General features: G+C 37.8%; 2 protein-coding genes across 15 annotated transcripts in view; one reads left to right on the top strand and one right to left on the bottom strand.

Annotated features, from left to right (window-relative positions):
* The window catches only part of LOC126161794 (ADP-ribosylation factor-like protein 2-binding protein), a 114447-nt gene extending 110435 nt beyond the window's left edge, over positions 1 to 4012 (top strand). For 8 of the 10 annotated variants that reach the window (XM_049917882.1, XM_049917880.1, XM_049917876.1 and 5 more), the window contains 2 exons: positions 1062 to 1179; positions 3794 to 4012. In XM_049917882.1, coding sequence (XP_049773839.1) covers positions 1062 to 1179; positions 3794 to 3853 — 178 coding nt within the window. In that variant the 3' untranslated portion in view covers positions 3854 to 4012. The remainder of the gene's footprint in view (positions 1 to 1061; positions 1180 to 3793) is intronic. The other 2 variants (XM_049917881.1, XM_049917885.1) reach the window with 2 other exon arrangements.
* Positions 4013 to 9510: 5498 nt separating this feature from the next.
* Positions 9511 to 27400, bottom strand: part of LOC126161792 (nuclear pore complex protein Nup93-like) — a 176602-nt gene continuing 158712 nt past the window's right edge. For 4 of the 5 annotated variants that reach the window (XM_049917866.1, XM_049917865.1, XM_049917867.1 and 1 more), the window contains 3 exons: positions 22514 to 22668; positions 18121 to 18181; positions 9511 to 9730 (listed from right to left, as the gene is read on the bottom strand). In XM_049917866.1, coding sequence (XP_049773823.1) covers positions 9611 to 9730; positions 18121 to 18181; positions 22514 to 22668 — 336 coding nt within the window. In that variant the 3' untranslated portion in view covers positions 9511 to 9610. The remainder of the gene's footprint in view (positions 9731 to 18120; positions 18182 to 22513; positions 22669 to 27400) is intronic. The other variant, XM_049917869.1, reaches the window with a different exon arrangement.

Below are 27400 nucleotides of genomic sequence, written 5' to 3'. Positions count from 1 at the left end.
GCAAGAATTTACACCTCCACTGAGCAAGTTACACCTACAATGCTACAGCAAGTTTGGAAAGAAATTGACTTTCGATGGGATGTGTGCAGGATAATCAGTGTAAACCACACACAACATCTTTAGTTTAAGGTAAAAAATGTGTTTCCCCAGAAATTAACACAAAACCCAGCTCTATATCTTCTTTCAATAAATTACTATGAATTAATTTATACGAATTTTTAAAGTTGTAAAGTTCTTTCTGAATCACCCTGCGTTATGAGTCAGACCACGAGAGATCAGGCAACTGATAGCTACATTTGGATGTGTATGGTGACTACACTTGATGTGCTTGGGTTCCTTAGATGAGACTTGCATACCCAACTATTGCTGGAAATTCAGACTGAGTTTTTGTCTCACATACTCGAAAGATTTCACTTCACTTGTGACGAAAGTCATGATACTACTGATTACTTTTTGAATCTGTTAATTAACAGACAAGACCAATATATTTTTATGCTAACTTTATATGTCTTAGTGCTTCCATAAAACACAAGATACTTGAAACCAACCACACTGAGCAACAAATTCATGACTACATAAAAACTGCGTCAGTGGCACAAGGGATGCTCATAAAGGAACTGAAAGTTTACAGTCTATTTAAAAAAAACTGAAGAACCTTTTTTTGCTTTAGGTGATGCCTGGACTTTAAACATAACCATATTTGTTAATGCTATATTTGCCACTGCATATTATGATATTAAAGCAACAAAGTTACTTTGCAATCTTCAAATGACAGTCTTTAAGTTGAAAAGTGCAAACTTCAGAGGCAGTTTGCGAATGAAATACATAGCTCAAATGGGACAAAATCAGAATACTTTCCAATAGTGTTGCATTTATGAGGGCTGTAGTGATGAGCTAAACCACAATGACACCAGGAAGTGAAAATAAGGCACCAAAATGTATGATGGCATATAAGTTTCACATCTGTTTTATTGCTTGATAATTGAATACATTGAAGCAACATTGTCTAAATTTCATTCTGAATGAGTTATGTGAAATGCAGATTAACCTTTTAAGAACAGTTCTTTTGAAATAACTTGCAGGAGACGAAAGTGCAACCTGGATGGGGAAGTGTTTGAAGTATTGTATACCTTTACAGATTTCAGTGCATTTAAGGAAATGTTCTTAGATTATAAGGCAGTAAGTATATTTCAGCTGTATTATTTTATTCGTAGCTGTAATTTTCAACAACTGTAGTATATATATTTCAGATTAAGATTAAATTGTCAGTTGCAAAAATTTTTATTTCTCTTTATCGATTTCAACAAATTAATCTCTCTTCTTCAGAAGACTACAGAATTAGAAATATTATAAAGTCCTCTACATTCAATAAAATTGTCCTGAATCCCATTTCTAGGTGACATTTCACATATCGTATAGATAATTTGTTTAAAAAATATGACATCACTGGGTCCTTCACCACTGGTAATTCCACTAATTTGCTCTTTATGCGTAATGAGAAACATCCAACTGACAAATTCCTCAACTCTGAGGTATATAAAACACATTGTAGTATGTCAGAGTTTTTATATAAAACAGACAGGGAAGTCACTTTCGTGAGCACTTGCTCAGCAAAGACTGTGAGAATTCATAAATGACAAGTTTTGCGGAACATCTCAAAATTGAGAAACACACTTTTCCTTCTCCATCCTTACTTAACGTAAAAATTTTGCATGTAGTTGACAAGCACCACAAAATGAACCTTTGAGAAGAATTAGAAGTATTTTAACTTTCCCATCAAAATCCAAAAGATTTGTTGAATGAGAAACTTATATTAAAAATAGACTTTGTTTTGATTGCATAACATCTCTTATAAAATGTGAAAATCAGCTCATTCCTTTTATATATTAGAACTGTGTATCATGATTTTCAAATGTATTATATCTTTTTCTTCTTCTTCTTCTTGCGTTACAGCCTCTGTAGGACCACGGGTAGCCCCTTCATGGACTACATTTTCCTCTTCATTCTTTCTCTCACACTCTTCTTCTGAGATCTTCAGTTTCCGTTTCTCCTGTCAGCTCCACTGGTGACACTCTAATCTTTTCCTGTATTCTTCTCTGTCATTGATCTCCGGCATGTTGGTCGGTGTATATTTGTTCCTCCAATTTCCCTTTCCTTCGACCTTGATCCCCAATTCCAACCAGTCCTTCCAAAGTTCAACAATTCACTTGGTTCCTGTCTTTCCCCTTGTCCTCCCTGTTGTTTCTCACTCTCTCTTTGTCATTCTGTCCATACTCACCCTAACTACATGTCCAGAAAACTTTGCCCTTTTGAGTCTGATTTCCCCGGATATTGTTCTCATGTTCCGGTACAATTCTTCCCTAGGTCTTCGCATCCACCTCTCTCCACTTCTTTTGGGACCTAGTATTTTCTCTCTTCTTTCTCTAGTTGTTCTTCCCCATTTCTTCCTAGTGTCATCGTCTCAGCAGCATATAATACTGCATTCCTCACCGTTGCCTTGTAGTGGCGTAACTTTGCCTCTGTGAATATATTCTTTTTATTATATATGTCTCTCGTCATGCAGAAGGCTGACCTCATCTTCTTTATCCTCTGTTATTCCCTCCTTGCTCCTGTTCCTTCCTGTTATAAATTCTCCCAGATATTTAAATTTGTCCACCATTTGCACAGTGCCTTCCGGTGTTTCCCAGTCTGCAGTGGTATTTAATGTCTTTGCCTTGTTATAGGCGATCCTCAGTCGCACCTTTCTGGCTACCTTACTTAAGTTGTCAAGTTGTGTCTTTGCGTCTTCTTCCGTCTTATTATGTATTATAATGTATTATATGTAAGTACATTATATAGCTGAGTTATACTTTTTATTTACATATAACTGAAAAGTACCGACTGAACTGGAAAGGCAAGTCCAATGTATGTCTAATGGTAGAATAACTAAAACAGCAATACAGTATAACCCAATCAGCAAGAGGAATGTCAGACATCCCTTAAAGAGGTAGTGGGAACAAATCTGAGGCGGTACAGGCAAAAAGCCTTAATCCTCAAAGATGACAATGATTATATTTGTTTCTTGCTGCTGACAGAACAGCTTGGCATGTACATAGGTGTGACTGAGTTACTGTAAATTTTCAATATGTGTTTACAATAATCACTTAAAATATGTAAATTTTTTGGACATATCTAAGAAGAAGATATTAACATCTACTAAACTATACTCTTCCATTAGGAATGGGCCAATGACTTTCAGGTTTTATTGAAGCAAATCGAGATTTCTGCTAGTGCGTAGACATTATCAGTGCACTATTTCATAGTTTCAGTACATGTCCTAGTACATCAGTGCCCTGTTGTTCAGGCTTCTGTCAAGTTCATTCAAGACTAGTCTTGACAGTCTTGAACGAACTGAGACAGAAGACCGAAAAACAGGGCACTGACGTACTAGGACATGTACTGAAACAATGGAACAGTGCACTGATAATGGCTAGGCACTAGCCATAATCTAGACTGGCTTCAATAAAACCTGAAAGTAATACCGAGTAAGTTTCTGTGATATACTTCTTATACTTTACACAAATGTACCCAAGGAAAGATTTATAATATTCCTGGTATTGTAATCTTCTGAAGATGACAAATTAATTTGTCAAAACCAGTCAAGCGAAATAAAAATATTTGCAACTGACAACTGAATTTTTCTCTGAAATATTTAAGCTTTCTGTAAATTCTTTTACATTGCTATGGGTTGACAAATGGATAATATTTGTGTGTCATTGTTGATCTTTTTAATAACTGTTTACTCCTTTTACAGGTTAAAGAAGGAACTGTGGAAAATTTGTTAGTGACTGCATATGACTTGCCTTCTGCATGAAACTGAATATATTCGCACTACGTAAATTTTTCTTTCGAATCATGAATTTTGTTCCAAACATAATACTTTTTGAGAAATATTTTGTCAGGTTGTATGTACCAGTGCACTATAGACAAATAAAATTCTTATTGAAACCTGTGTAAAATACAGATGTGAAAATGTTCTCTCAGTTGTTAATTTGTACCTTGTCTGCAGATTTGACTACATTAATTTTCAATCCAAACACTACTACTTTGAATTAACACTAAGCAGGCACTTGATATGAGTTCATTACAACAAAGCTGACATCAAGAGAATGAGTATTCATTTCATTTTTATTTTTAATGCATAACACAGTGCACAAAGAAACATAATCATCGTGATATTTCTTATGTTCTGGTGGTATTCAGCAAGCCTTCTTGACACTGTCTTGCAGCAACCTGTCCTCTGGTTTGACATCCTCTATTAATATGACTAGCACCTTCCGAGGTTGTGTGTCATTTCACTGCTGTCCAAAACAGAAATAACGGCTCCAAGTATCAGCCTCATAAACACCACACTATACACGGAGAGTCACTCATTAATAGGAGCACTTGTGACAAAATTTTACCACATAATGTTTTTATCCCTTCATACATCATTCCTACAACTGAGTGAGTAGTGCCTGTCATCAAATTAAATCTGCCCCAGTTTAAATTTAGTTGGAAACAATCTCCATTTCTTCCCAAATAAATATTAAATACTAGTAATCGTCGGCCATGTGACATTACTGATGACTAAAGGCCTCCTCTTAGCTCCTCCATACACTACAAGTTCAGCTGGATGCACCCATGTTTCTCCTGCATGTTGTGTAATTCCAACCACCCACCTTGCATAATGCCATTGTTTCAGTTTATCATAATCTCCTGAAATCCAACAAAGAATTTCATTGGTTCATGTACATTCCATTTGTCTCATTACAAGTCCTACCTGTGTTTGTTTAATCTCTGTTCCTGTTATAAGCATGCCTTTTAATCTTGTCCATTTCTTTGTTTCCTTATCTCCTAGTAATTCCCAACATGCATCTCTCCTGTTCCTTTTTTCTTCATTAAAAATCTCTCCCTCACTTGCCATAAGTCAAAACTGGTAGTATACATTCATTGTAACTTTCCATTTCAAAGCCATTAAGAAATTTAGGTTTGAAATCTCCATTTGCTGTAACAAAAGCCTTCACACCATTTAAATCTTATGTTTATTTCCTTTGATTTCGGCCCAGTCATTGTCATCTTTAATTGCTGTATATATAAGAACTCAGCCACTGATCTAATGGGTTCATTGTTAATTCATTCAACTTCCATTTAGACATGTTGATTTCTCCATTTTTTGACTTGACTTAATTCCTTTTACTCTGATGTGAAGCATAGGGCCCATATTAGAGCTCTCCATCTGACCCTGTTCGTTGCCATCTTCTTGATGTTACTCCAGGAGTGACCTACAGCTGCCACTTCAGCTTCAACAGTCCTGTGCCAGGTCGACCTTGATCTACCTCTCCTCCTTGCTCCTTGAGGGTTCCATTCTAAAGCCTGCTTTGGAATATGTTGCGGGCCTCTTCTCAAAGTGTGTCCAGTCCATCTCCATTTCCTTTCTTTTACATTTACCTGGGCTTTCTGTTGTTGGTTGCATTGCCATAATTCGTGGTTTGAGATAACATCTGGCCAGCGTACTCACGGTATAGTCCTCCGACATGATGAAGGTTTGTACTCTTGTTTTAATTTGTGCTGTCACTTTCCACATCTTGCACCCGTAAAACAGAACAGATTTTACATTTGAGTCAAAGATTTTAAGCTTTACCTTCAACATTATTTCACAAGATGTCCGAACTGGTCGCAGCTGGGCAAAGGCCCCTTTTGCCTTTTTGTTCCTACTTTCGCTGTCTTCTGTTGCCCCCCCCCCCCCCTCCCAATTTTTGGAAACAATACTTCCCAGATAACAAAGGCTCTCCACCTGCTCAATCTCCTCTTCTTTCACGGATAGTGCATTCATGTTCTTCTGTTTATCCTAAGTGCTTTAGTGTTAGCTGTGTTTATTTTTAATCCAACTCTTTGAGCTTCTGTTTCCAATTCCTTAAGCTTCTCACTCATGTCCTTGAAAGTGTTGGACAGAATGCAGATGTTATCTTGCAAAGTCCAGGTCCTCCAAACGATCATATACTCGGTTTACCTTCTTCCTGACGCCATCTAATGTCAGCAAAAACAGCAGTGGTGAAAGCAAACAACTCTGCCTTACTCCAGAGTTTAAACTGAATGGCTCTGGAGATTTCCATCACGTTTCACTTGGCAAGTATATTCTCTGTACCTCATCTTCACGATACTGATGATCTTTGGAGGTGCACTGATTTCCAAATGGCGTCACACTCGCGCTGTCAAAGGCTTTTTCAAAGTCAACAAAAGCCAGATACAAAGGATACCAGTTGTAAGTGGGCTGTTTAGGTTCTTATATTGGTAACGCCACTGCCACCTAGCGCTCTTTATGAAAATCACTGGCTGTGCTGTGTGCAGTCTGTGGCTAGGTGGCATTGTTGGAATTTGCTATTGTAGTGTTGGGCAGTTGGCTGCTAACAGCACGTAGCGTTGCGCAGTTGGAGGTGAGCCGCCAGCAGTGGTGGATGTGGGGAGTGAGATGGCAGAGTTTTGAGAGCGGATGATCTGGACAGAGAGAGTAAATTTGTAATATTGGATATCATGGACTGATATAGATATTATGACTTTTGAACACTATTAAGGTAAATACATTGTTTGTTCTCTATCAAAATCTTTCATTTGCTAACTATGCCTATCAGTAGTTAGTGCCTTCAGTAGTTTGAATCTTTTATTTAGCTGGCAGTATTGGTGCTCGCTGTATTGCAGTAGTTTGAGTAACGAAGATTTTTGTGAGGTAAGTGATTTGTGAGAGGTATAGGTAATTGTTAGTCAGGGCCATTCTTTTGAGGGATTATTTAAAGTCAGATTGCATTGATCAGAATAGGGAAAGAGCGAAATGTCTGAGTACGTTCAGTTCTGCTCAGCTGTTTGAAAATAAAATAATGTAAGAGGTTTATCAGCACAGTAATTCATTAATTTTTCTAAGGGGACGTTTCACAGTATTCCAGGGATTGCTCAATAATGATGCTCAAGGTGTCGATTTGGTCAGTGCATGATCTGCTTTCTCTGAAACCAGCCTGTCCTTTCCTGAGCTTACTGTCCATGGCCACTCTGAGACAGTTTAAAACAATCCTTGAAAATACTTTACTGGATATTGACAAAAGTGTGATGCCATGCCAGTTGTTGCGCTTTGTCAGGTCTCCTTTCTTGGGCAACTTGATAAAGATTCCCTTCCTCCAATCTTCCAAGGTGACTTTTGTATTCCAGATTTGTTGGAACAGGGGCAGTAAAGTATCTGCTGTTAGATCATAGTCTACCTTGAGCATTTCCACCATCACACTATCTACACCAGGTGCCTTGTTATTCTTACAGCTTTTGAGAGCCTTGATAATTTCGCTCTTGCTGGGAGGGTGAGTATTAATTTGCAGTGCAGGTGTTTCCATTTGGTCTAGTTCTTCATGATGATGGATCAGGTTCATTTGAATACCTCACTGAAATATTCCTTCCATTGTTTCCATTATACAGCTCTTTCAAATTGCCCCTTTCTGCTGCCTCTAGAGTTATTTCTGCAAGATATTTTACCAGATTTCTGTTATCAGATCTAGTGCTTCTCTTCACTCACCAAGGAACTTTTTGTACCTTGCTCTAAGGCGTTCTTTTTGTTCATTGTCCCCACACTGGTTGATCAAGGCCTTTATTTCTCTAATTTGTTCAATCATCTGCCATGTATGATCAGATTTCCATGGCTTCCTTCTGGCGTCCAGGAATCCTGATACCTTCTCACTGGAATTTAGGAAGGTTTTCTTGATTTTATTTCATTTCCTCTCCACTTGTACACTTGCCCCTTCCACACTTCAATCCTCCACCTCCAGCTGACTATATTGTTTCTTCAACTTCAGCACCAACTCTTTTCTAATGCCCTTGCTTTGAAGTTTTCTAATATTAAATATTTTCTGTCTGCAATTTGCATCTTGATGACCAGTAGCAGCAATCTTTAACCATGCTTCAGGTATTACAAGATGGTGATCACTTCCGCAGTCAGCACCTCTTCTGTTTTGAACATCAAGAAGGGAAAGCCTCCACATCTGGCTAATTGCCAGTACCTTATGCTGTCCATATTGGACTATTTTTTAAGGAAACTGCAACTGTTTTGACAATAAAAGTTCAAATAAAACAATTTATCACTTTTTATTTTCTCCCACAAGGTTTCAAGAGTTTATAGTCTGATCTTCAGGTGGATACCATACTTTGTTACAGGTGGATTTGAGCCATTTATTTGCTGTAAATAGATGCATATAGAACAACTGCCTATTAGACAGATAATTTTTCTTGTATAAATATTTGATCTCTGCATGTAACAACATTTTCCTGTCTTTTTTTAAGATTAGGGAAGTGGTTTCAGAATTTCCAAAAGTAGTGATTTTAACATATTTCTGTTGAATCCCACACTGCAAGCATACTTTGGTAAATTTAATACTAGCAAGAGTCCTGAAAAGTTTCAACATGGATGACATAAGATTATCTTTGCCTAGTGAGGCTGTGAAGGAAGTTATGAAATACAAAAACACAAAACAATCTTTTCAGGACTCTAGCTAGTATTAATTTTAACAACGAATGCTTGCAGGGTGGAATCATACCGAAATATGTTAAAATTACTAAGTGTGGAAATTCTGAAACTGCTTCTCTAATTCAAAAAAAGCAAAGAAATGTGGTTATATGCAGAGATCAAACATTTATACAAGAAAAAAGATCTGTATAATAGGGAGTTGTTCCATATGCACGTATTTGTAGCAAAGAAGTGGCCCCAAATTCACCTCTAAACAGTGTGATATCCACCTGAAGATGATGGTATAAACTCTCAAAACGTGTCATAAGAGGAAATAAAAAGTGAATGAGACAGGTACATTGTTTTATTTAAACTTTTACTGCCTAGGTACTGTTCACGGGACTGAAAATATCCATGTGTCATCCAATTCCAATTCATATACGCGCAACAACTTGGTTTGATGGGGCCTGTGGAGTGACCACGTCATTGCCAGGACACTGCTGCTAGAGAGCCGAAATGAAATGTTTATGACCCTGATGGCACTTCCACAAAACACACACACACACACACACACATTGTGTACTGCAGCTGTATGTGTAAGTATTTCCTTAAAGTCAATGCAGTGTTACTGATTACATCCAGTTAGTCTTTGGATTTCTGTACTGAACTTTCAAACTAGTGAAGTAACAGAGTACGACACATTTGTAATCAGTTTCTGTCAGAGATAATGATAATATTTACCTACTGTAGAAACACAAAAATTGTAAATGCCAAAAATTTAAAATAAACGGCCGTGAGGAAAACAATTTTAGGCCTTCACTTAGTATAATCTGCCCAACATAGTTGTGGCTTCCCTGAGGTCTCCATCCATTAACTGCAGTGTGTGTGTGTGTGTCAATTGTGCCAACCGTTTTTCTCTTTACTTTAGCTATGCATGATGCTATATTTGCAAGAAAGAAAGGAAACCACATTATATATATATAAAAATTGAAAATTCATCAATTTTATTAAAATAATAAATATTACATATACAGTATGGCAGTGTATTTGGCAAATAAATGAAATTACAAGGATCTCCTGACAGCATGCTTTATATTTACTTCCATACATTTATTAATGCATGAGAATTTCAGTCTGTACAAGTCTGCTGTTTGTGTCACCAGGCATATGGTATGGCACCGATCCTGCAAAACTTGTTATGGCTCGAGCTTTCTCTCTCAGATACGACAGTTGCTGCAATCAGAAGAAAGAAAATAAATAAATAAATTGATGTGTAAAGAAGATGCAAGACCCCGAAAAATCCCACCTCAACAGAGCTATTTTTCTTTGTAAATTGGCAGTGATATTCATTTTTGTTATAGCTATACTTAGAGATTAGGAATGCAAATGAATGAGATCAAGGTGAATATTTCCTTTCAAAGTATCCTATGAAAACATGCAGAATATATAAATTTCTAATTTGCACAGGTGTAGCCATCTACGTGAGCTGCTTCAAAGGCTCATGGAATCTGTGTTGGTGAAGTCCTAAAAGTGGCTTTATTTGATCTGGGTAAGATTCAAAGATGGTAACCTTACTCGTGTCAGCTTATGGTGGGTTTTAACTCTCTTTCACTCCAGCAGTGACGAGTGGCACATTGTGAATTTTGTTTTTGAGATCAGCCACAAGGCACACTTTGTATTTTTTTAATGACCAGTTTTGGTCTTCAAATGAACAAGACCATCATAAGAATGTACACTTTAAAAGATACTTACATTGATGTTATGTAAAGTACGTATTCTACTTCCGGTATGGAGGCTTATGTTTAATCTTTAGAGCTGTCAACCAACTTTAAACAGGCTATACTAGACTACTTAAACTTTCACCTCTTTTAGGGGTATGTGTGTAGGCATCTCATCTGTAAATGTCTGCTATCTTGTAAAAATTAAAATATCTTTCAAAATAACACGTTTAACAATATCTATACAAAAATGCATTCAACACTACTGTTTAAAAAAATCTGTTAGAATAATATGGCAGGTATCATATTTTGGTTGCTTATGTACAGCACTTAAATTTCCAATTCTTCCAAAACATTTAACAGAGGACCTTTATATGTGGTGTAGATAATTTTCATACTATCTTCTATCTCACCTAATGTATTTTTGGTTATTCTCAAATGTCAGCCAATGCTGTATTATTTGAATTTAAATTGCAGTGTTCCTTATGATGTGTTTTAAACACTCTTCCAGTTTGGCCAATGTACGTGCTTCGACAATTTATTTAATATACTCCTAAATTATCATATTAGTTCTTATGTACATTCTCCTTGTGTATTAGTGTGTGTCTAAGGGAGTTGCCAATTCGAAACACTACTTTCAGTTCCTCTCTTGGGAAACATCTCCCAATATGGCCTGTTATAAGACCTTCGTATGTGAGTGTAATATACTTTTTCTTTTATACGGCGTTGTCTATGCTATTTTTTTTTCTTTTTTTGTTTAATATTTTTCTGTACAGTGTGGCACAATTTCATTATATCACTTCCTTTGTCATTGTTCCTTAATGCTTATCTTTTTGATTGCCTGTAATTCTGAAGCTCTGTCTTCGTCTGAGTGGTAATTATAATGTTCTGTATAAAGATGAACAGAAATGTGCTTTTTTGTGCTGGATTGGATGATTTGAATTAGTCTCAATAATTATACCTGAATACGTAGGCTACCTGTAAACTTTAAAAATATGTATCCCGTTCGATCTACTAACTGACAAATTGAGAAAACTGATGCAACTATCAATATCACCTTCAACAGTGAACTTAATTTTTGAGTGCATTTGGTGAAGTTTTTCTGTTACTTCATTTAAATCTTGCTCGGTTCCTTTAAACAAAACTATACAACTGTCAACTTACCAGTGGTAAAACAGTATTTTATGTTTTATATCAGAGAATTTGTCAAAGAATCTAATTTCCAAGTCTTTATGAAAAATTTCTGACAAGTTGCTGGATAAACTAAAACTCTCATGCAGTAAATTTTTCCAGAAGAGGTAAAGTATTTGAAATCAAGGCTAAACTGCAAAAAGTCGCAAGCTCTACAATCTCATCTACTGCCACATTATTATGCTGCAGTAAATTACATTTAATTATTTGTAACAGTTTGTTAGTTCGCAAACACATTACTAACATCCCAAGAGGTGAAAAATCACATCTTTTGGGATATTCATATTTACTACATTGTTAGGAAAATGGATGCTATTTTTATGCTGAAAGATTTATCATTTTTTTTTTTTTTTTAATCAAGAATGTAATGTAGTTCACTACTGGGAGCTTATTCATTATTATTATTAATAATAACTTTAACTGGCTTGTCAGGTTTATATATTTTAATCTGAGCTCTTGCAGTAAGGAGCCTTGGATTCATTAACTTTAATCTATGTTTTTCTAATGAGTCAAATAGAAATTTAGTGGGATCAATTTTTCTTTCTACCTCAGTTTGGAACTTATTGAGCAGATCTTTACTAATTTTGTTTTATGCCATTCTGTTCAAAATACTGTAATGTTTTTTCTGTAATCTTTTTCATGTAATAGCACTGCTGTGTTACCCTTATCAGATTTTATCACTAAAGCTCCTGCATCTAGCAATTTTTGTTTAAAGTTTTTGGTGGTGAAATTCCAGTATATTAGAAGTGTTTGCAGTCAATGCTTGTTTGTAAAGCGACTATAGTTTCTTCATTTTTATTCAATTTGGCACTAATACAAGCTATGTATATCTCAGAAACTGAAACTTCCTGGCAGATTAAAACTGTGTGCCGGACCGAGACTCGAACTCGGGACCTTTGCCTTTTGTGGGCAAGTGCTTTACCGACTGAGCTACCCAAGCACGACTCACGCCCCATCCTCACAGCTTTAATTCCGTCAGTACCTCGTCTCAGAAATTATTTCTTTAATCTCTTTCTTCAATAAATTGTACTTCAAGTTATGCTAGAGTCCATTCTCTAATAAGTCTGCCTCACTCTTGTCGAGTTCCATATTTGTTAAATTAACGTGCTTATTATAGAATTTAATTTGTGTTTCCGAGTAAGTTATGTTACCATCTGTAGCGAATAGTGGCGAGTTAGAGAGAGAGAGAGAGAGAGAGAGAGAGAGAGAGAGAGAGAGAGAGTGTGTGTGTGTGTGTGTGTGTGTGTGTGTGTGTTTTGGGAGTCTCCAATAGACGGCAGCATTGTGACATCATATCAAGGCAGCAGCTGCAAGTGTGCCCAGTGTGCAATCGTTGGTTGAATCAGTGATTAGTTGTGAGGCCATTTTGTCAGTCAGACTGTTGCTCTATTAAACAAATCCATGTTGTATATGAATATCAACATGCCACTTAAGTTCACCCATGGAGAACATGCAGCCATGTTTTTGTACAGGTATTGTAATGGCAGTACCTGTGTGGCTGTGACAGAAAACCAGAGACGAACCCCCTGTGCCAGCTTATTTCCCAAGGTTTCATAAACATTATGTGAATCCAGAACACTACCTAGCGTATGTAACATCAGAACATAAGGCCGTCCAATCAGTTGAGGAAAGGGAAGACGTAACTGCAATGGTATGGTACAATGGAGTCCCACCATCAATATGGCGCATGAGTCGTCAGCTCAACATTCCACAAAGGTGAGTGTGGCTAATGTTGCATTCCGACGGCTTGAACCCATTCCATGTTCAGCCTGTGCAACATCTGCTGCTGGCTGGCTCTGAGCAATATGGGACTTAACTGCTGTGGTCATCAGTCCCCTAGAACTTAGAACTACTTAAACCTAACTAATCTAAGGACATCACACACATCCATGCCTGAGGCAGGATTCGAACCTGCGACTGTAGCGACGCGCGGTTCCAGACTGTAGCGCCTAGAACTGCTTGGCCACTCTGGCCGCAATATCTACTTTCAGGTGCCTCAGTAAGCAAACAACAATTTTGTGAATGGTTGGCTGTACACAGAGACTGCATGAAATACACTTTATTTACAGATGAGGCTATGTTTGCATGCAATGGTATCATGAACACCCGCAATTCTCTTGCATGGGGGATGGAGAACCCGAATGATACTAGGGAACCAAGATTCCAAATTAGGTTCTCAGTGAACATCTGGTGTGGTATGACTGCTGACCTGGTGATAGAGCCTGTGTTCCTGATAAATTGAATGACAGCCACAGTGTACACACATTTTCTGATTGAAGAACTACCTGCACTTTTGGAGTGACAATGGCAACTGTACATGCAGCTACCAATTCAAAGTACCAGACAAGTATCCCAGTATCTGAATAACACACTTCCTCAATGGTGGATTGGGTGTGGTGGACACATTAATTGGCCTGCCAGATCACCCAATCTAACTTCAATGGACTTCTTTTTATGGGGTTGATTAAAGTGGTATGTGTACGCTACAGCGGTGGATACACACGAGGAACTTGTCCCTCACATCACTGACATTGTTCTCATAGTCAAGCCCACCGAGATGATGATCAGTGTGCAACTCAACACACACTCCGATGCATTGACAAGTGCACTGAGATGGGTGGGGTACATTTTTGAACACCTCTTGTAGGATCTGTCCCAACATTATTCTGTCCACCACAGCACCTACACAGCTTTTGTTAAGTAAAGTTTACACTTGTCTTCATGATCATTAATGGGTGTGTGTAGTACTGTAGATCAAAAATCGGTCACATGGTCACAGGACTCTTTCAACTTATTTTCACACGTAGAATCATCTCACAAATTATGTGACATTCATCCTGAATCACCCAGTATACATAAAAACAAATATTTATTACAGGCCACTGAAGATGTTTCATAAATAAAAAAAGCAAGTTGGATATGGCAAAAAACAAAATGCCCTTCATTTAGTTGCAGATACGGAACATACCCCCACGAATTCTGAAGCCATCATCTAGTACATACCTGGTTCAGAATCTATACACATCAAAAAAAGTTTTTGCATCACCCCTGTTCCCAGAACTCCTGAAGACTGACGTTGACTGTGGATGTTGTATCACAGTCCCTCTGACTGTTCAGAGACGTCACTAAACCCACCCAAAGATGTACGCAACCATTCATGAGCAGCGCCTATTAGACAGAGAGGGGGGGGGGGGGGGGCTCCAACAGCCCATCAGTTCCAGTCATTCCACCAGGAAGGAGGTACATGGCCCGTGTTGTCTGTAGTTCAACCATGCCTAGACAGTCAATACTGCATTGTTACTTTCTGCCAGGAAGGCCTCTCAACAAGGGAAGTGTCCAGGTGCCTCGGTGTGAACCAAAGCGATGTTGTTCGGACATGGAGGAGATAAAAACAGACAGGAACGGTCTATGACATGCCTCGCTCAGGCCTCCCAAGGGCTACTACTGCAGTGGATGAGCGCTACCTGCGGATTATGTCTCAGAGGAACGCTGACAGCAACACCACCATGTTGAATAATGCTTTTCGTGCAGCCACAGGACGTTGTATTACAACTCAAACTGTGCGCAGTAGGCTACATGATGCGCAACTTCACTAACGTCCATGGCGAGGTCCATCTTTGCAACGATGACACCATGCAGTGCGGTACACACGGGCCCAACAACGCGCCGAATGGACCACTCAGGATTGGCGTCACATTCTCAGCTCTGATATGCCTTCAACCAGACAATCATCGGAGACGTGTTTGGAGGCAACCTGGTTAAGCTGAACGCCTTAGACACTCTGTCTAGCGAGTGCAGCAAGGTTGAGGTTCCCTGCTGTTTTGGGGTGGCATTATGTGGGGCCGACATACACAGCTGGTGGCCAGGGAAGGCGCTTTAATGGCTGTATGATACATGAATACCATTCTCCGACCGACAATGCAATCATATCGGCAGCATATTGGTGAGGCGTTTGTCTTCATGGACGACAATTCGTGCTCCCATCTTCCACATCTTGTGAATGACTTCCTTCAGGATAATGACGGCACTCGACTAGTGTGGTCAGCATGTTCTCCAGACATGAATCCTATTGAACATGCCTGGGCTAGATTGAAAAGGGTGTTTGTGGACGACATGACCCACCAACCACTCTGAGGGATCTATGCTGAATCACCATTGAGGAGTGGGGCAATCTGGACCAACAGAGTCTTGATATAACTTGTGGACAGTATGCCACAATGAATACAGGCATGCATCGCAAGAGGACGTACTACTGGGTATTGGAGGACCACCACCTCTGGAGGTCTTGCTGTTATGGTGGTACATCACGCAATGTTTGGTTTTCATGAGCAATAAAAAGGGCAGAAATGATGTTTATGTTGATCTCTACTCCAATTTTCTGTACAGGTTCTGGTACTCTCTGAACTGAGGTGACACAAAACTTTTTTTGATGTGTGTATTAATGAACTTCTACACCAGCATAACTACAAATGTTGTGCCCTGAAATGAAACTGATACTACCAAACATGGACCCTAGATTTCTTAAATTAACCCACTACCATCCATCATCATCATCATCATCATCATCTTTAAAACACTCATGTCCAACACCACCATTTAGTATGTCTCATATTCAAATTGCCCTTACGTATGTTAGTAGTCCCATTGTAAACTTGCCACATGCTTCCTACCAGTACCACATACATCACTCCTGTTACCGTAAAACACACATAAGAAAGCAAAGGATAACCCATAGATGTAAGTTTTGTCCAGCATTTGGCATGACAAGTACTATGCTGACAGCAGAATGACTGATGAATCACAATCTGTTCACACTAGTTAACAGACAATATATTTGTTATTGAGCATGTTGTGGAACATAATAATTATATTTCACAACATAATAACAAGAGACCATCACTCACATCCATGGATTTACAATGAACACCAGTGCTTCAGAACTCTGATTTTTTCCTACTATATTTCTTTTCGCATTCTCTGTCTGTTATCAGTAAATCTTCCCCTTTTATATCTTCTATTTCTTATTCTTTCAAACAATGGAAAATCCAGGATGTAATTATGAGAAGAAATGTTGCTACCCACCATATAGGAGAGATGCTGAGTTGCAGATAGGCACAACAAAAATACTTTCACACTTAAAGCTTTCAGCCAATGGCCTTTGTCCACAAGCAGTCTCAGGCAACTCAAACCACACTCATATTTAAGTGTGACAGTCTTTTTGTTGTGCCTATTTGCGACTCATCATCTCTACTGTATGGTGAGTACCGTATTTACTCGAATCTAAGCCGCACCTGAAAAATGAGACTCGAAATCAAGGAGAAAAAAATTTCCTGAATCTAAGCCGCACCTGAAATTTGAGACTCGAAATTCAAGGGGAGACAAAAGTTTTAGGCCGCACCTCCAAATCGAAACAAAGTTGGTCCATTGTAATATGAGACACAATTTAGGTTGAATGAATGACGATACAGCTACGGTAGTTTGGTTCGAGTCGTAAGCTTAGCAGTTAAGCTTTACCAGGTAGCCATTGCTATGCATCAGGCGCTCCGTCCTTATTTATAAGGGTACCCTTCCTTTTTCACGTGCTTCGTCTGGTTTGAATTGATTGCTTATTTTTCTTTGATCTTATAAGCACCGTTCTCTTTGTTATAGGTGTTTACGTCAATCTAAGCTGAAAATGCATTACTGTACTATGTCATGCACAGTTTGTTGCATTCTGATAATGAGTGTTTACGGCCTAGTCAATTGCCATGCTTCATTTCTGACTGTATCACTATCAGGCATAAGAATGATACGAATATAAACATGACATGATATGTATATTCTTCCGCGTATGCTGTTGTCTCACTCTAGTTTAGTAGTTTATTAGGCAGACAGGATTTAAATGAGATAGCAGCAAACACGAAACAATACATAGCAAAATGTTTCTATTCATATTATTCTTGTGGTGAAGAGAATACTGCATATGATTCACAGTTCATAAAAGTTCCTATTAGCAACCATCTCTTCTCACAGGAAGGAGAAATTTCAGAACGTAGAGTTGGCCATATTGACAAACATCTCAAACAGTCTTGCCAGTCAGATTTTCGTAGTACATTGAAATGTTGCTACATTCGAAGATGAACTATACAGAATTTGTATTTACTTCGTTGGATAATGTATGAAAATGCAGTGGTCGAAACTCGGGGCAGAGAAAAAAAGCTCGTTTTCCACCTTTTTTTTTTTTATAATTTATTTACTGACGCAGATGTTTGCGCGCCAGTATTTATCTTTGTGCCTGCAAAGCATGCCTGTGTAGCGCTACATATATTCAATGGCAGAAGTTAGTTGTGGCTGTACCCAACAACATTTTTCAGAACTTCTGCTTACTTTGCACTCGATTCTAAGCCGCAGGCGGTTTTTTGGATTACAAAAAACCGGAAAAAAGTGCGGCTTAGATTCGAGTAAATACGGTAGCAACTTTTCTTCTCATAATAGTATTTCTTATTCCTTTCTTTTTCAAACGATATCCTTCCCCACCTCCTCAGTTTATTTTCCTGCCTTCCAATATTTTATTTCCAATTTTATCCTGATATAAATTTTGTAAAACTGCCATCACGCTTTGTCTTTCTCTTTTGAAGGTGGTCTACACATCATATTAATTGAGTGAAATTTAGTTATACTTTAACAATGTCAGTATTTTGCACAATAACCAAGAACAGATCAATGTCTTCATACCTTATCTCTCACACTGTCTTCAAGCCTCTTCACACCTGGACTACTGATGCCATCACCACCTCTGAAAAAAGCAAAATTGTTATGAAATGGGACCATTGAAAAACTTGATAATTTGAATCTTTTTCCTTAAAAAAAAAAGATTACTTTCAAACAATTGTTTTGGTGAACTGTGTGCAGTAGCAAGAGGAACTCACATGAGCTAAATTTAAAATCTGCTCAGTGTTGATTAGCACGTTGCATCACATAAATCTTCCAACTCAGGAGATGTACCAGCATTAAAAAAGAAGTAGAGATAAGGCAGATAATATTCAATTTATATTTAATTGTACTGTCTGTGCTTCATTACGATTTCCAAATGAAATATTGTGTCAAGCGAGTTATGTGGGCTATCATGGCTCTGATGTGTCTCTTATTTTCTCAATTTTAGCCATTTGCCAGTAGCAAGTTATCAATAATGGAAACTAATAATTTGCCACAAAAAGAGCCATTTCAATTACTTGCATGCTAAAAACATGAAACAACCTACATGTGTGTCTATGTGATTCTCATCGATAAAAACCGACTACCTAGAGGAGAGCTGGGGTTTAGAATGCCGAATAGATACAAGTATCACACTATACACTATTCAAGGCAACCTGTCCCCCCCCCCCCCCATTTTACACACACACACACACACACACACACACACACACACACACACACACACACACACAAATTGTTCCAATTTTCTTTGGTGGGTTGCTTTAGTTATCTCTAGGACAATTGTACTTGGTAATGGAAAGTCCTGGTGGGATGTAAATAATGTAGGAGTAAAGGTACCAACTAGCCAAAAAGTACAGGCACTGGATTGTTGAAACGCATGTAAACAAGACAAACAGTTTTCCAAATTCTACCTTGATCTTTTTTCAAAAGGAGGTGGGGAGTAGGAAGGAGAGTTTGGGAATGGTGGTTGAAGCTTGAGAAGAGGGAGCTTGTGAATAGAATAGGAATACGACATGGGCAACGGCGCCAATGGATTTGTGCGGTGAACAATGACAAGGACATGGAGGAGTGGATTGTGAGGGAGAAAGAGAACAGAGGAAGAAGAGGTATGGGGGAAGAGTGAGTGCGTGCTTGGATGTGCATTCGCTGGCTGTACTGTATGTTATCTTCCCATCTAAGAGTGCTCCAAGCTTTTTGGTGCTGCACCTTTCTTAAAATAGTGGGGGTCTTCTGATGATAATGAGATTAAAAATATTTATAGTGACATAATGCTACATCTGAGGTCATTCAAATACAATATTGCTGTGTTTCCTTCAACACCTGTTAGCAAAACTTTTAAGAGAAGGTGTAAGAAAATTAGAGAGAGACAGAAAAATAATAAATCACTCAGAATCACAAAGACATAGCACAAATCAGAAAACACTCCAGGATTAACAGTTGCAGTTAACTGGTCATAGAGAAAGAATTATATGTGAAGAAAGGCAAATAAGTAACCAAACAGAGAAGGCTGCAGAGCAGAATAAGCTAAAGAAAAAAGTACTGTGTTGGATAGAAACTAGGAGAAATCGGAAAAAAATAATAAGGAAGTGATTCCTTGGAGCAAAAGGTTACATAATAATTTAAAAAAGAATCGAATTGGAAGAACTGAGAAGGTCAATAATTGAACAGGTAAGGATGTAGAAAGGCAAATGTGATCGATTTTGCTTTCTTTGTGGTACTAAAATTACGGTAATGAGTAATAAGAACATACAGCTACAGAACACAATTTTTCTATTTATCTTTTGTTCTAACTTCTCTGCAACTGGGTTTGGGGACAAACAGCTTATGTCTTCCAAGTCTTTTGCAGAAGTGTGCAAGAATAAAATTTTATTTGAAATGATATGGTTTGAATACTGAGAAGATTTTATTCATGTAATAATATCTTGTCAGTCATACATCATGTGTCTTTGTGGAGAAGAAATTAGTTAATGATTGTCGCATATTTATTTCATTTTTTCTTTTACACTTATAAATTTTCATTTTTTTTTCCTTTCAGTGATTAATAAATTGTGTGGGCATCATGGAAATCGCAGACTGGACAACTGATGCCCATTATTGAGCCTGTATTGCTGATTCTTTCATGTTTTATTCCTCTTGTAGTATTCTGCACCTGAGTATTTCTTGGTTTGCTTACTGTGACTAACTTTTATTCGTAAGATTTATTATATGAGATGTATAAACTTTATACTTTTGGATGAGCTTAGTATTAATAAATCTGCATTTTTACAATATTTGTTAATGTTTTTTGACAATGTAAGAGTTCGTTACCCATTCCCCAGTTCTGCTTTTTCTCAGGCTAATTTAATCAGAAACAAAATCTGGTTATTACGGTGAACAACAAATTTAATGTAATATAGGAAGGAAAGGAAATGGAATATCATTAGAAACAGAGCAGAACCTTGGAGTGTCCAAGGATGGAGAAGTAAAACTGTAGTGCGCATTTCAAATGGTTACATTAACGGAATTGGGGAAAATCACAGAAGATCTAAATCTGAACAGGCTTGAATCCTCCTGGATGCAAGTTTAGTGTCACCTCACTTGTTTCAATATAAAAGTTAGGGATTTTAAAAGCTGCTATTGCACCACCTAACTGCTTTCAGCAATTAGTAATCTAACTTCTGTCTCTGCCTTTACATTTCACCACCATCTTTAGCAATATTTGGTCATCATTTCCCTTAACCGAGTTCTGAATGTTCTCCCCTTCCCCCCAATCTACAGGGTGAATCAAAAAGAACCATACAATTCAAAAAAATCATAACTATTATGTTATTTGAGATATATGTATGAACAATGTACTGTTGGAATGAGCATACTCAAGTTTTACATGGTTACCTCTAGGTAGCAGCAGTGTGCGCCCACTTCAGTTCTAGTAAAAATGTTCAGGATAACAGAAAGCATTTTGTGTCCCATGTTCTGCACAGAGCTGGTCAGTAATAAATGTTCAGCATGACTTAAGTACTAGGTATGGTGTGCATTCTCCTACAGCACAGAGCATTAGACAATGGCATGAACAATTCCGAGAAACAGGTTGTTTGTGAAAAGGCAAATCACTGGGCCGTCCTTGAGTGTCTGATACAGGCGTCGAACACATCCACCATAGTTTCACAAAGAGTCCACAGAAATCCGTTTGCTGTGCAGCTCGACAGCTGAACATATATGGGGTACAGAAAAGATGTATGGTCCATTTTTCTTTGTCGAGAACACTGTCACGGGAAGCACATACCTTAATATGCTTGAGAACTTACTTTCCCCACAATTGGAGACTGATCGAATGACTTCACTTACCAACAGGATGGAGCACTGCCACACTGGCCTCTGGAAATGCAGGAATTTTTAAATCAAAGCATTACTGAATGATGGATCGGTTGCACTGGACCAAATGATTCAGCCTTACATTACTGGCTTCCAAGGTTGTGCACCTCATTCTATGTGATTATTTCTTGTGGGTGTTTATAAAAAGACTCTGTTTATGTGCCTCTATTACCAACAACAATGAATGAACTGAGACATCACAGAACAGCAGCTGTGGAAGCTGTAACTCAAGATATGCTCGCTGCAGTGTGGGGACAGTCTGAATTCAGCACTGACATGTGCCGTGCACCTCAAGGGGGGCATTTCGGACACCTATGAAAAGATATAACAAAAACTTTTCGAGTTTTCTGTTCATCAAAAACAAATTTGTTGTATATGTTCATTAGTTTCAGAAATGTAGATGTGCCAAATCGGATGATTCTTTTTGATACACCCTATACTGTACTCGCATGATAAAATAAACTAAAACAGTGAGAAAAATAGCAAGGTTTTTTTATTTCAGAACCTAATGATACACTACTGCTTCTGGGGATTCGTTTTTTGTATTGAAGATTATCATACTTGATCATTTAACTACTGTACACTCCTAGAAGTAGTTCAGATGGTGCAAGAACACTGATTACATTTTTCACTATGAATCGACAGCACACTTATAGAATGTATTTAGTTCACTTTTGTCATTGTAATTATTCACTACACTATATTTCAGTTATACAGCTAGTTGATTCTTACTTAAAGTCATTGTATGTGAAAGTAAACAAAATATCAAATGACTTGAGTGTTCAACTGTGTACATAATTTAACTACTTTTATCAATAATACTCTTATGCTTGTATGCAAAGTGTAAAATTACATTCAGTGTCAAGACAGTACCTACCGCAAAAGGAGTAATTCACTGGATTCTAAAGGATAACTATGATTGTGTAAATCAATTCTATTACTACAGCAAGGCAGCAAAGGCACTAATTTCTAATAATTACTTAATGGAAGAATCAAATGAAAATATTATACTAAATTGGTACCAGCATAACTATTAAGGGAATAATAACTCTGAACGTACTTTGCTTTGATGTATAAGCTGTGTAAGATATTCATTGTTGCCAAGAGCACATTTGGTATGGTTCGACTGATCTCATCTCCTAGACGTTTGAAGGCAGTAACTCGTTCTTCCACTTCTTCAATGCTCAATGGAATCAATTTTGACCGTGATATAGTCTGAAACAGGTGATATACAGCATTTATTTAGATTGTGTCCTTAAACAAAAAGTTTACATAAACAGTAAGCAATTCTTTAACATGGGGTATTACCAAAATATTTCTAACATTCAACTAAGTACCAGAGTACACACTTCTTTACGTCATAGTTCATAATGTACAATCCTGTCTAAAACCTTGCCATATGTAACAAGTCACTACTACTAGGTACCTAAGTATGATCACCTTCAACAAGTACAACATTAAGAAAATGCCATGAAAACACAACTTTTAGATTGATTCTATTCAAAGTAAGATTTTATCAATTAACACAAAATTCTCACTTAAAACTTACTATGTACAATACAACAGGAAGGGATTTTGTAGAATTCTTTTACTTGCATCAGTTGGGTTCCACACATACAGCAACACTTTAAGATTTTATGGGAAGAATTTATTTAATAGTCCACATACTTACTCTCCCTTTGTCATATACATATCTACCACAGCTCCATTGTTGCTAACCCTTCAAACTAATATTCATTATGCTGTGTCGTACAGCGTGCATGATACATGAATGATACAAAGGTAACTTAGGCTGCATGTGGATTGCATAACAGGCCTGTGAAATAGCAAATAGGCATGCAGAGTCTAAAAATGGTCTGCACCTACAGTGACAGTTCACAGATATGTATACAATCCAAATGTAGCTTAGGTTCAAATGGCTCTGAGAACTATGGGACTTAACATCTGAGGTCATCAATTTCCTAGAACTCAGAACTACTTAAACCTAACTAACCTAAGGACATCACACACATCCATGCCCGGCCTGTAGCTTAGGTGATCACTCACTTGTTTGTTAAAATGCAATAAGGACTTCCGTCTCTAGTAGCAACTGAAATGGTTACTTATTGTAAAAGTATTATCTGACGTGTGAAAATGCCCGAGGGTTTGTAAAACTTTCAATGTTGAAACCAAGTCTATTTCGTCCCAACAGGTGTTCATTCCTTCCAGGCATACAGTATGAATCATCATCATCATCATCATCTAAAAATGAGAATGATCCAGCACTCAAACAGCTGTTTAGCTGTTTTATGTTAGCCACACGCTGCACAGTATTTAATTTTCAGCACTCACACGGTACTAACAAACAAAATGAAAGGGCTCACTTTTCTTCAGTGACATAAAACTTGTGCCCCAAAACTGCAGAGGTGATGTGGTAGAAGGAGTCACCAGAAAGTGCAACTTCTATTGTTGTTGTGGTCTTCAGTCCGAAGACTGGTTCGATGCAGCTCTCCATGCTATTATATCCTGGCAAGTCTCATCATCTTTGAATAACTACTGCATCCTGTATCTTTCTGAATGTGCTTACTTTATTCGTCTGTTGGTCTCCCTCTATGATATTTACACACACACGCTCCAATACTAAACTGGTCATCCCTTAATGCCCCAGAATGTGTCCTATCAATCAATCCCTTCTTCCAGTCACGTTGCGCCACAAATTTCTTTTCACCCCATCTAACCTTCAGTACTCTTCTGTAGCACCACATTTCAGAAGCTTCCATGCTCTTTTTATGTAAACTGTATATCATCCGTGTTTCACTTACATACATGGCTACACTCCAGACAAATCTAGATTCGTCGTTAACACATTTCTCTTCTTCAGAAATGCTTTTCTTGCCATTGGCCAGTCTACATTTTGCATCCTATCTACTTCAGCCATCATCAGTTATTTCAAATACCAAAACTCATATACTGCTTTAACTGTCTCACTTCCTAATCTGATTCTTTACTATCAACTGATTTAATTTCACTACATTCTATTAACCTCATTCTGCTTTTGTTGATGTTCATCTTTTATCAGCCTTTAAAGACACTGTTCTTTCTGTTTAACTGCTCTTTGAAGAATTACATCATCAATAAACCTCAAAGTTTCTATTTAATCTTCCTGAACTTTAATTCCTACTCCAAATTTTTCTTCAGTTTCCTTAACTGCTTGTTCACTGTACATACTGAATAACATCAGGGATAGGCTGCAACCCTGTCTCACTCCCTTTTCAATCACTGCCTCTCTTTCATGCCCCTCGACTATTCGAACTGCAATCTGGTTTCTGTACAAGTTGTAAATAGCCTTTTGCTCCCTGTATTTTATCCCTGCTACTCTCAGAATTTCAAAGAGAGCATTCCAGTTAATGTTGTCAAAAGCTTTCCCTAAGTCTGCAAATACTATAAACGTAGGTTTTCCTTTCCTTAACCTATTTCCAAAGGTAAGTCATAGGGTCAGTATTTCCTTTTGTGTTCCTACACTTATCCAGAATACAAACTGATCTTCTGAAGATCTTCTTCTGCCAGTTTTTTCATTCTTTTGTAAAGAATTCATGTTAATATTTTGCATCCATGACTTACTGAACTGATTTCCATAATCATCATATCTGTCCGCCATTTGTTTCTTTGGAATTGGAATTGCTATTTCTCCTCTAAATCTGAAGAGTATTTCACCTGGCTCATGCATCTTGCATACCAGATGGGAGAGTTCTATTGTGGCTGGCTCCCCCAAGGCTATCAGTAGTTCTGACAGACTATCGTCTACTCCTGGGGCCTTGTTTCGACGTATATCTTTCAGAGCTCTGTCAATTTCTTCTTGTAGTATTGTATCTACCATCTTATCTTCATCTATGTCTGCCCCCAGTAGCTGAGTGGTCAGCACGACAGAATGTCAATTCTAAAGGCCCGGGTTTGATTCCCAGCTAGGTCGGAGATTTTCCCTGCTCAGTGAATGGGTGTTGTGTTGTCCTAATCATCATCATTTCATCCCCATCGCCGCACAAGTTGCCGAAATGGCGTCAAATCGAAAGACTTGCACCCGGTGAACAGTATCTGATGGGAGGCCCTAGTCACACGATATCTATCTATCTTCATCTATGTCCAGTTTAAATTAAATAATATTTCTTTCAAGTTTGTCTCCCATGTATAAGTCCTCTATATATTCCTTCCACTTTTCCTTTCTTTGCTTAGGACTGGTTTACCATCTGAGCTCTTGATATTCATACTGCTGCTTCTCTTTTTCCCAAAGGTCTCACTAATTTTCCTGTAGGCTTGTATCTCTCTTTCCCCTAGTGAAATATGCTTCTAAATCCTTACATTTGTCCTCTAACCATCCCTGCTTTGCCATCTTGTTTGTTAAACGTCAGTATTCCCTTTCACCTGCTTCCTTTGATGCACTTTTAAATTTTCAATTCAATTCAGCATCTCTTGTGTTATCCAAGGATTTCTACTATTGCCTTTTTAGTTATGTGATCCTCTGCTGCCTGCACTATTTCATATCTTAAAGCTACCCATTCGTCTTCTACTGTATTCCATTCCCCTGTTCTAGCCAATCACTGCCTAATGCTCCCTGTGAAGCTCTCAACAACCTCTTGTTCTTTCAACTTATCTAGGTCCTGTCACCTGAATTTCCTGCCTTTTTCCCTGGTTTCTTCAGTTTTAATCTACAATTCATAACCGATAAATTGTGGTCAGAGTCCACACCTACCCCTGGAAATGTCTTAACAGTTTAAAATCTGGTTCCTAAATCTCTGTCTAACCATTACATAATCAATCTGAATCCTTCCAGTATCTTCAGGTCTCTTCCACATATGCACCCTCCTTTTATGATTCTTAAACCAAGTGTTAGCATAATTTAATTATAAATCATGCTCTGTGCAGAATTCTACCAGGCAGCTTCGTATTTCATTCCTTTCCCCCCCAGTCCATATTAACCTAATATTTTTCCTTCTCTTTCTTTTCCTACTATCGAATTCCAGTCCCCAATCACAATCATTCCTCCTGCTGCCAAACTTCACAGATTCCCATTGTATCCAACTTCAAACCCATCCATCTCCCCTTTTAAATTTTCTAACCTACCTGTCCTGTTATGGGATCTAACATTCCACATTCTGATCCATAGAATGTCAGTTTTGTTTCTCCTGATGATGACATCCTCCTGAGTAGTGAATGGGGGTCTATTTTACCTCCAGAATATTTTACCCAAGAGGACATCGTCATCATTTAACCCAAAAAGCAGAGTTGCATGTCCTTTAGAAAGTGATCCCTTACTATTTAAAAAATCTTGATGACATTAAATAACAACTGCAATTTCTATTAGAAATAATAATTGTTATTTGAAGTCACAGATTATTTTATGTAGTAAGGGATCACTTGAATCAACTAAAAGAATTACAGACACAAATTAACATACAAGGAAAAAACACCAGTACGACATAATTATATTTTCGGTGTCACTCAATGGAAGTATACATGATGACACTACATAAGTAGGGCAGCTTAGCTCAGTTTTCAGTGGGTAGATAGTTATTATTCACTTTTAACTCCATATCTACAATAATTTCGCTCTACATGTTCTCATACAGTGATTCGCAGAGGGTGCAGAGATTAGATTTTTTTTTAAATTCCTGTTCCATTTACAAATGGGATGCTGGGAATGGTTGCATAGGCCCAAAATTTCTCTTATTTGAATACAAATCTAAAGGAGAAAGTGAAATGGTTCTTGACTTATAATGCGAGATCTCAAAATTTTGAAATTGTGTTTTCTACGCTGTTTCACATGTTTCTTGCAACATTTCTCATTTTAGTTAGTTCAGAATTACCCTGATACTCTTGCAATGACTGAACAAAGAGGGTGCTAAATCCTTTAGCTCTGTTTAAAATCTTACGCAAGCACTGTGCCGGACATTTTCAGCAGCTCTTAAACCAG

This window comes from Schistocerca cancellata, chromosome 2 (assembly GCF_023864275.1).
Source record: "Schistocerca cancellata isolate TAMUIC-IGC-003103 chromosome 2, iqSchCanc2.1, whole genome shotgun sequence".
In the NCBI taxonomy this organism is placed as follows: domain Eukaryota; kingdom Metazoa; phylum Arthropoda; class Insecta; order Orthoptera; family Acrididae; genus Schistocerca; species Schistocerca cancellata.
This window is presented reverse-complemented; position numbering and strand designations above follow the sequence as displayed.